The 9,802-nt window shown below is 48.3% G+C and overlaps 2 protein-coding genes across 2 annotated transcripts in view; one reads left to right on the top strand and one right to left on the bottom strand.

Annotated features, from left to right (window-relative positions):
• Positions 1-277: 277 nt before the first annotated feature.
• ZNF367 (zinc finger protein 367) lies at positions 278-6,714 on the bottom strand. Its single transcript, XM_083817952.1, has 5 exons — positions 6,042-6,714; positions 5,575-5,725; positions 4,041-4,160; positions 3,515-3,653; positions 278-2,912 (listed from the first exon to the last, which is right to left on the bottom strand). Exons 1-5 carry the CDS (start codon positions 6,438-6,440, stop codon positions 2,675-2,677), a joined length of 1,047 nt encoding a protein of 348 aa, XP_083674078.1. The 5' UTR covers positions 6,441-6,714; the 3' UTR covers positions 278-2,674.
• The window catches only part of LOC310889830 (uncharacterized protein), a gene marked incomplete at its 5' end in the record, with an annotated part of 9,189 nt that continues 5,862 nt past the window's right edge, over positions 6,476-9,802 (top strand). The window contains one exon of the mRNA XM_083817954.1: positions 6,476-8,381. Within this exon, the coding sequence (XP_083674080.1) occupies positions 6,476-7,270 (795 nt within the window). The 3' untranslated portion in view covers positions 7,271-8,381. The remainder of the gene's footprint in view (positions 8,382-9,802) is intronic.

The raw sequence follows: 9,802 nt of genomic DNA, 5'->3' as shown, positions 1-9,802 counted from the left end.
AGGCACCGCCTGTCAAAGCCTGGCACCGGTCTGCTTTATTTTTAACCCATCTCCTCAGAAAAGGGTTCCACGGGAGCACAGGTGTGTTCCAGTTGCCCATAAGCAACCAAAATGTTGAGAAATGGGGGGGGCGGGAGGGGGAGGGAAACACGACAGAACAACAAGAGGGACACGGGTCCTCTGTGTTCTGTGACCGGTCAGGCAGATGGGATTATAAGAACAAGGAAGAATGGAAACATTAAGAATTACTATAAACAGCGCACACACACACACAGAATTTTAAAATTAAACCAACTCTTTATTTAAAGCATCTATTGAACTGACGGCACATTCACTCTTCTGCTGTTAAGTCATGCCAAACAACAATTTAATCTTCAAGATTCTTGTGTGTAATCACTTCTTTATAATACAAAAAGCAGTCTTTCACACCTTAGTTTTTTAACTTGGTATCTTACCCGAAACTTCTCACTACACAAAACAGCTTGAACTGTCTGAATCTTCTCTACAGGGAAGTACAGTTCAGCATGCTTGTCATAGTGAAAAATATTCTGCAAGTTGTCCAAAACCTTACAGCTGATTGAAGAAAATAAAATCAACCCGTGAAGTTATATGACTTCAAGTCTGCAACCAGCTGGTGATTACAACAGTGCTGGAGATCTTGAGCCCTGTGAAATACTACTCAAACAATTACAAGTTACAACTCAGTAATACAACAGACTTATACTTAGGGCTCATTTTGAGATCAGAGTCTTTGCATGTAGTCACCTGAACAGTAAAAACCAATTTGTCACATTCTAGACCTATACCCTGAATTACCAATTTTACATAGGCTAAGGAGCCCAGAATGACTCCAAAGTGTTTCATACTTTTAAGCCCAAAAAGACTTAAAACAAATGAGCCTGATGCCAGCTGAAAACAGAAGTTAAACCGTATAACTGGTACAAAATTAATTACATTCCACAAACGCAATCTTGTTTGTTTTGTTGGTGGTGGTTTTTGTTTAAATATTCAATGTCTCCTTAGTCAAGTGCATCATCGACATATGATGTTAAACAATGATTAATGATTAATACAATTTTCTACCACAACAGGTTATCAACCATCAAAGAACATAATCCAACACTTGCAGTTTCTGGTGGAAAAGTAGACTTACTATTCTGGAACAGCTATAGGCATCTAGTCAGTCTGTATCAAGTGATTGATAAAATGCTATTTTCCTCTTGCTTAAACAAGAGGGAAAGTGGCTTCCCTTCTCATCTGAATTTCCTGACCTTCAATGAGAAGGAAGAGTTAAAAGCAAGCAGGTCAGTAAATGTATTATTAATATCCCCTAAAGCAGTATCCCCTCAACTGCAAAAAAAAAGTTCAATTTGAAGACAACGCCTTGTTAGCATATTACAAATCTCTGATTGCCTTCCAAACAAAATGCAGAAACAGATTACCATAAGACAATGGTATTCAAAAGTATGCAACATTCATGAAGTAACAAAACATCCCACTAAACATTTTATATCAGCATCTGATATTACTAAGCAGCGTTCTGTAACTTCATTTATTTGGGATGTACATGAAATCACACTGTTAACACACTTGTAACTATCTTTGGAAGCCTATTTTCTAGTTGTATAGTGAATATTTTTCTGCAGTGTTTAATTGATAGCTGTGCTAAAGTTAGTGAACACAAAATTGGCATGTTATCCGTAAGTAAAGCGATAAGGTGGCTTTATGCACAGAAAATACGGAGGCTTCTATTTGCTAATAACCAGGTAAAAGCAAGACTTTAAAACTTAGTGTTTGCTAATAGGAGATCTAGAATAGTTTACTACAAATCCTTACCACCCTGTAAATACCCCCTTATTAATAAAAACAAGTGCCAAATTGTTACAGGGCCCAAAAATATCTGAAAAAATATCACCAATTGTTTACCTTTGTCTAGACTTTGCAAGACTAATCATTTTCAGATAAAAACAACAATGTGCAAAAGTTCCTAACATTATATGCTAGGAATAACAAGTGCTACCAATAAATTCTGTTAAGATGAAACCAGAAAACGTAAAATAGCAAAGTCATCCTCATACCTGGAGCAGTCACAGTGAAGATCCTGAACTATCCTGTAATTCACCTGCATGAAGCAGCTTCTTCCCCTCTACAAGTTGAAATAACTAAGCTTTGCCTTCTACACCTCAGTGATACTAGGTAAAATATACACTGACATTTAGAAAAACGTGGTTTCATTGGTGCTTACAGTATCTTCAGACCTACCACTTTATATAAATTTGCTTAAATAGTTCAGATAAATACTTTTCTTTTTGTCAGCCTTCTTTGGCCACGTGTACCATTCTGCTAGTCACAAACACTGTGTTCAGAAAGTGCTCCCTGTGAAAACTGCTTCAAATAAATGAGTTAACCTTGCAAAATCTAGCTTCCCACATGTACTTTGTTAACCCTGCATTACGCAGCCCCATATTTACAAAATACTTAGAAACTTTACATCTAACATTTACCTTACAAAAAGTGCAATTCTCTCACCCCATGTTATGGGGTAACAACATTCTTCATAAATTCTACAGAATAGCAGCCTATGATAAGCAAATAAGGTGCTTAGCTTATGCCCAGGATCTAACTGGTTAAGTACCACCAGGAAGTATTTTGTATAGGCAAACTTCTTTCCCATCTACTGCCGGAGTGGTGCCACAGCTAGGTTTGCAAGCTCAATGAGAGCCAATGCACCATGCATACGTTCACGCTGTTCCTGGAGGCGGCGGCGAGCAGCTGAGTGAGCACTGTTTTTCTCTTCGTCATCCTCTTCGTCAGACTGAAGATACTCCATCGGGTCCTGCTGTTCCTGATCGGTTTTCTGAATTGCTTTACTTTTCAAAGCAGGAGCACGCTGTTCTCTAGTCTCCCAGTATCTACAAAATCAAGTGTGATGAACGTTTTTGAAATACATTCAACTCATGTGCCAACCCAGGCAAAGCTGGCAAAAAGACTCAAGAGCTTTTTTTTTTTTTTTTTAACTTGGCACATGACTGAGCACTGCACTTTGTTTTATCTTTCAGCCCTTATATGGTAGTATTTAAGCTGTCAGAAACCCACATTTGAAACGCGAAAAGGGAAGTGCCCAAGCAAACATCTGTGACAGATGCCCCATGGTATCCCCAACAGGCTACCTGTGTGTACACAATTCATGTCCCTCATATAAACGCAAATTCAGCTGGAAGGCTGCAGTACTAGGAAGTTATTAGCAAGTGTTATTCAAGCAAAAATAAACATTTAAGCAGAGAAAATAAAATGAAATTAAAAAAAAAAACAGAAAACACAATTCTCATGAGGAACTTTGTCTCAACTTAGAGTCAATAGTTCTTAAAGGAAAGGAAAGGCTGGACCAAGTAATGCTAGAGGCACATCTGATTCTGGTTTGTTTTCTTTTGTTTTTTTCCTCCTAGGAATAAAGTGCTTTCTCAGGCCACTTTTACGACTATGTAGACAAAGATCACACCATAAGGGAACTTACTTTGCTAGCCACTCAGCCACAGCTTTATTGTCAGCTGTCTGTTTTTCACTCAGTCTGTCAGTGAGTTCTTCCCTCTTCAGACGGGCATACGGATGTTTGGGGCAGTGACGGTTTGCATGCGTGAATCTGCTCAGACAGCCTTAAAAACACAAAATGCCAAAGAAAGACATGTTAAGGAAAGCAGTCTACCGCCGAGCAAGCATAACATCTGTAGGAGGAAGAGGCTGCGAAATCCAGCCTTCCTCACTACAGAAGAGCATAGATACAGGTGAAAACAACTAGTTGCAAGGTTTGTAACACACCCAATCATTTTATACATCAGTATCAACTGACAACATCACTGGTAACATCGTATAGTAACATATGCAGACCTTCCATACACACTTGGATGATTATGCAGATTGTCTGGCTACTCTCCGCTCTAGAAGCTCTTCCAAAGTTAAGAGCCAAAGCTTGCTGATGTGCACACATTTACGGTACTAGGCTGCCGCTAATTCTGAAAGCCGCGGGTCATTCTCTGGCTCACCATTCTCTGAGCAGACGAAAGGCTTCTCCCCTGTGTGGAGGCGCTGGTGAGTTTTGAGCTGCCCACTCTGAACAAAGGCTTTCCCGCAGTCTGGGTAGTCACACAAATAAGGCCTTTCACCTTAAAAATAATAACAGAAAAGATTTGTGAAAGCTATGTATAAAAGAAGAGTCATAGTATCCAGTGGTCATCTTTGGCTTGAGATTTGCACAAGCAAGCTCTTCATTTACCCAGTCAGGCACTTCTGTCTACTCAGAAAGCCTTAGTGTACCAGACAGCCAAGATCCACTTTTACCACACAGAGATATCCAATGCTACTGGCTAACACGTTTTTTTCCCTCCATAGAAATGATGAAGTTACAGTTTTTCCACATATTTTTTGATTTAAGACTCTTGCAGAGTACTACACAAGCTTTGTCCCATGAAACTATGCACCTGCAGAGCAGGAAACATATGAAGTGAAATAAATAAAGTAACGTAATTCAGGTTGTAGCCTTATATATATTATCATTAACATAGATTGAACTGGGGTAAAATAACCGAGGTCAACAATATAGCAACGTACGAAGTTGCAGAAGTATCTCACTATAGTTTCAGTAGACTATTTGAAAAAAGTTGGATAAGTGAAGGTAGCAAGAGAAGCTTATGCCAGCCAAAAAAGCTTTCTTCAACCAGCTATCAAAAATGACTTCTCCGTGTGAACTTCACCAAGAACTCAGATGACAAATATTTCCTCTGTCTCAAGAGAACTGCAGGTGTGCCAGGCCACCACTGCTCAGAAAGGACGACAAAATGAGGTTAACCATGACTTACTAAGTCAGAAGAGTAACACCAGGCTAAGCCCTGCACAACCAAGCAATCCGTATTTAACATGGAAGTTCGACACCTAACGTAAGCAAGTGAAGTGAAAACATCTTTTGACCAAAGAGCACGAGGAAACTCATGCTTAGTGTTAGTAACGAGATTTGCCTTATGCACTTGAGTCAGAAGAAGAGACTGTGGGAGCCAAAGTTTTTCACTTTGTTGTGTTGGTATTGTGAACCATGACAATTCACACCTTGCAAAAAAAAAAACAAAGAACAAAAAACCACTCCTGCAGCTTGAAGGAAAATGTATTTGATTGGAATGAAAAACAGCGTTTCCCTTTAACTTCTAGTTCATGTGGGTATTGAGCGAGTTGATGCTGGATCTCAATTTCACTGTAAGTTACTTCTAGAGCTGCTTTGCGTGTGCAGATCGGTAAATCAGCGTGACAACCTCCACGGCGGAAAGCAGACTCCAAGCAAGCAGCCGGTAGGACGGACAGGCGGACCAGTGACTTCAAGCATCTCAACTTTTTGCTCAGCACTTCAGCCACACAGCATTAGGCCGTACACGCCGCGGGAGGTTTCTACAAGCTACTTTCTCTTCCGATGGCTACGCTTTAAGTGCTGCTTGAGAAACGCGCAGGCAGGGAGGCAGCAGGGGAGGCACAGCACCGCAAGGTGAGGGAGGGACGGGACGGGACGCCCCTCTTACTGCCACCCCCGCTTACCGGTGTGCGTCCGCTTGTGCGCCTGCAGCGACTTCTCCCTGGGGAACACCCTGTTGCAGACGTTGCAGCGGATCCTGCTGGACGAGAGCTCCCCTTCGCTGATGAGGTCCCGCACCGTGTCCGCCCGCGGCCGGCCGCGCCTTATCCCGTCCTGCGTTCGGGCAGACGGAGACGGCGCTGAGGAGAGCCGCCCCCCCCCCTCCCCCCGCCCACACCCCCACGCCCGTCCCGGGGCCGCGGCGGGCGGTCGCCAGGCGGCAGCAGCGCGGCCGTTACCCGCCGCCGCGACCGTTGGGGGCGCGCCCCCCCCCGGCCCCGGGCCCGGCCCTGCCCCCCCCCCCCCTCCGCCCGGGCGCGCGCGCGGAAGTGACCTCACTTTAAATCTCCGCGCGGAGGCGGGCGCGGCGCCGGGCCCCCCTTTAACTCCCCTCGCTCCCTCCCTTCCCCCTCCTCCCCCCCCCCCTCACCTTGAGGTGCCGGTGCCCGCCGCCGCCGCTGTCCGTGCTGCCGGCCTCCTCCTCGTCCCGGGCGGCGTCCGCGGCCGCCCCGCCGCGGGGCTGCTGCGCGGGCTCGGAGGCGGCGGAGGAGGCGGAGGCGGCGGCGGCGGCGGTGCCGGGGCTGGGGCTGAGGGTGACGTTGTGCGCGTTCTCGCCCCAGCGCCACGGGTACACCATGAAGTCGCTGAAGCCGGGGCTGGTGGGCACGGGCGGGGCGGGCGCCGGCTCCTCGCCGCCGCCCCGCCGCGGGGACGGCTTGATGGGGGTGGTCCTGATGACGGACACCAGCACGCGCTGCGGGGAGTCCTGGCAGAAGATCACCGGCGGGGCCGCCGCCGCAGGAGGAGGAGGAGGAGGACGCTCCGCCATCGGGGCGGAGGGGAGCCGCGGGGGGAGCCGCGCTGATGGGGCGCTGGGGTGGCGCGGCCGCCTGCTGTCGCCGCCCGGGCCCGCCTCAGCCGCTCATCGCCGGCTGCCGGAGGGGGTCTCGGTGCCTGCCCCACGCGCGCGACCCTGTCCCCGAGCGGAGCACGCGAGGTCAGCAGCAGCAGCAGGGGCGGTGGCCGGCGGCCATAGCGCCCCGCGCGCACCTCTGCGAAGCGGCCCCGGTCCCGGCGACGCCGCCCGCCCTCCGCGCCCGCAGCCCGGCCCGCACCCCGGGTTTTCCCGCGTTACATTTCGCGCCTGGGCGTGACCAATCACCGAACGCACCCGCGACGTCACGGAGCGGCAGCTCCCCGCGGCCAATCGCCTGGCGAGCGCCCCGCGAGGCCCCGCCTCCCCCCCCGAGGGCGGGGCCCGGGCGGGAGGCGGCCGCCGTCCCGCCGCCCCATTGGGCGGGCGCGGCTCCCACGGGCGGAATTCGAAACGCGGTGGGCTCGCGGGCTGCCGCGCACGCCCCGCCCCCCGCGCCGCGCTCGCCCGCTGATTGGCCGCGCCGGCCGGCGCACGCTGTTGTTATTGCGCCGCCCCCGCACCAATGGCGGCGCGGCGCGGCGCGCGCTGCGTTTAAAGGGGCCGCCGCTGGCGGGAGCGGGGAAGAGGCGCACGCGTGGCGCGGAGCGGAGCGGAGCGGGGGGGCGGCCGTTATGGCGGTTGTGAGGCCCGGGGTCGCGTTAAGCGAGTTAGCGCTTCCCGTTAAAGCCAGCATTAAAAGCCAGTGTGGGTCATCAGCCTGTGCGGTTAAGTTAACGCGCTAGTTCCGCCTCGCTATCTCACCATCGCAGTTGTGCTAATTGGAGGTTGTGAAATAAGCAATTTGTACAACAGTCATTATTAGCTAATTTTTGGGATTAATGTCAGGCGCCCCTTCATTATGACTTACAGTTCACAGCTACCTTCTCTAAACTAACGAAAAAGGATCCCTAACTTTTGTTTAGACACAATCGTCTTCATACTAACGATGCTCCAGCTTCTCAAACTTGCTGCTGCGCGCCAAAGTCCTGCCCACGTACTCACCCGGTCTGAGGAGAAAACGCAACACCCTGTAACCATCGTTTCCAAGATGAGTGAACGGGTTTGCACGTGTTTGGATCTGTGCCACTTGAAACTTCAGCCCTAAGAATCACCTGGAGGAGAAAGTTCCTGTGAGAGGACAATGTATGCTTGGGGGGAAAAGAAACGACTGATGTATTAAAATAACTGCATCCTGGAAACAAATGGTGTTTAGCTCTTCTAATTTTCCAAAACTGTGTAACTGATGCTGCAAGTGTTATAGGTAGTGTTATAAATGAAGATACAACTCAGCCTGAATTTAGTAATATTTACAGAAGGCAAGCAAACAGTGCCGGGTGCGTGGGGAGTCCACGCTGCACCGGCACGCACAACCGTCGAACTTTCTGAACATGTAGAACATTGCTTTTACATATTCATAAGAAACCCGAGTACGCCTATACGTATGTGTGACCTGTCGCCGCTTCCTATTGTAATTATCTCGTCCACACCGCAGGGGCGGCTTCGACCGGCTCCCTCTTCTTCTGCGCATGCTCTGCCCCCCCCACGGTTCCCGGCAGCAACAAAATGTGATCGACACCAGCCCATGCGGGGCCGCCTTTTCCCGCGTTGCAAACAACCTCGCCCGGCAACAGCAACCGCCCAGCAACTCCCATGCCTTAACGGAGGGAGAACAAGCAACCCGAGACGGCAAGGCGTCTCCGGAATCACCCTTCTTTGTTCCCTCTCTACTCTTCACATTCCTGGTGGCCTCATCGTTAAGAGTCTGGTGTTATCACCAACCATGGGGCTTGTCGACCCCCATGGCCACGCTCCCACATCTCCCCCTTCTTTATTAACATCAACCATCTTCTTGACGTGAGTTATTACTCCATATATCACCGTAGCTACTGAGAAACTCCAGTGATGGGTGGAATTAATGTTACGGTTCCGTACATGAAATTGTAGATATTGTGAATTGGTATAATGCAGTAAGATAGAAGCAAGCAACTAAGTATCTCCATAATTATCCTGTGCTAGCTCAAGGTACCTGTGACATTTTGAAACGATTCCCAAGGGCCTAGCTGCAGATCAACTTCTTTACATGGATTTTGTTAATTTATCTAGTATGAAATAATATATCTTTGTTATGCAAATTAGGAGGCAGTGCAAAAGAAGAAGTGAGCTGATGCCACTTCTGATATCTTAGCTGGTCTGAAAATTAAGAGTTTTGTGCAGTAACGACAACGACCAAGAGGAGAGAAGTGACTCCTTTGTCCAGATCCTGCTACTGGAACAGGAAATGCGTGCACAGCGTGCATGGCGTAAAGGACTTGCTGCTTTTCACTACACGCAACCATGCACATAAAACTAATGGTTAAGGTCACATTGTGTAAAGACAGTCCTAAAAAAATCATCTGAGCTACAGTATCTTAATTGAACGATACTAAATGTGTTTGTTCCTCACAATATTTTGATGACATTCTATCAACTTAATGTATAAGAGCACTGATATTTTAGTGGTTTAGTTAGTGTAGAAACAAGAGTGCTCTCTCTCAGAGGTAAATTACCAGAATAACGAACCATTGCATGATCTACCGTCAGATCAGATCCTGTTTAACGTTACAGCAAAGAATACCTTTTATTACAACGTAACACAGAAGCGCAGTGAAAAGATAGGGAACAAGCATTCAAAAGAAAACAATAAAAAGTAGCTGTGTTCTATCCATCTAGCTGGACTCAGGAAGAGCATCACAATTCAGGAGTGTGAGGATGCGAAACCCTCTCAGAAATAAATATTAAACATCTGTCTCCCCTAGGATGGTAAATGCTGTGCTTCTTAGTGAAACGGAGTACATACACGTGGTAAGTGCAAGAGGAAATGCTTGAAGCACCCCTCAAACATTTCTAGTGATACCCCAAAGGTCTGACCCGAAAACTTGGAGGCAGCGATGGTCTTCAGGCAGATAAGAGCGAATACTGCACAAATACCATAATGCAAGTGACGTTATTGCCCGTTGTCATCAGGACCCACACCGCAGCGTACCAATAGCTGCCATACCTCTTATCTACCCGCTCACGACTACGTTTTCCCAACTCTGCTTTGTATCAAACCAAATACGCTTTTACGACGGTACAGTTTCTTACGTTAACTCCGGAGGCTTTTTGGCACGCCCGTGCCCCGCCGGGCTGCGCCCGGAGCCGCCCCCACTCGGGGCGCTGAGGCGGGCAACTGCCGCCCACCCTGCGGCCTCACGGGGCTCCCGCGCGCCGCTGCGTCCCCATTGGCCGCCGCCCCG

The sequence above is a fragment of the Anser anser genome (assembly GCF_964211835.1).
Source record: "Anser anser genome assembly, chromosome: Z".
NCBI classification, from domain to species: domain Eukaryota; kingdom Metazoa; phylum Chordata; class Aves; order Anseriformes; family Anatidae; genus Anser; species Anser anser.
This window is presented reverse-complemented; position numbering and strand designations above follow the sequence as displayed.

What these genes read in the sequence shown, in the direction of transcription:
- ZNF367 (XM_083817952.1), bottom strand. Translation starts at nt 6,440, where the DNA reads ATGGCGGAGCGTCCTCCTCCTCCTCCTCCTGCGGCGGCGGCCCCGCCG. An exon ending in GCGGGCACCGGCACCTCAAG is followed by an intron (nt 5,726 to 6,041) that starts GTGAGGGGGGGG and finishes GCCCGAACGCAG; the next exon opens with GACGGGATAAGGCGCGGCCG. An exon ending in TTTCGTCTGCTCAGAGAATG is followed by an intron (nt 3,654 to 4,040) that starts GTGAGCCAGAGA and finishes TGTGTTTTTAAG; the next exon opens with GCTGTCTGAGCAGATTCACG.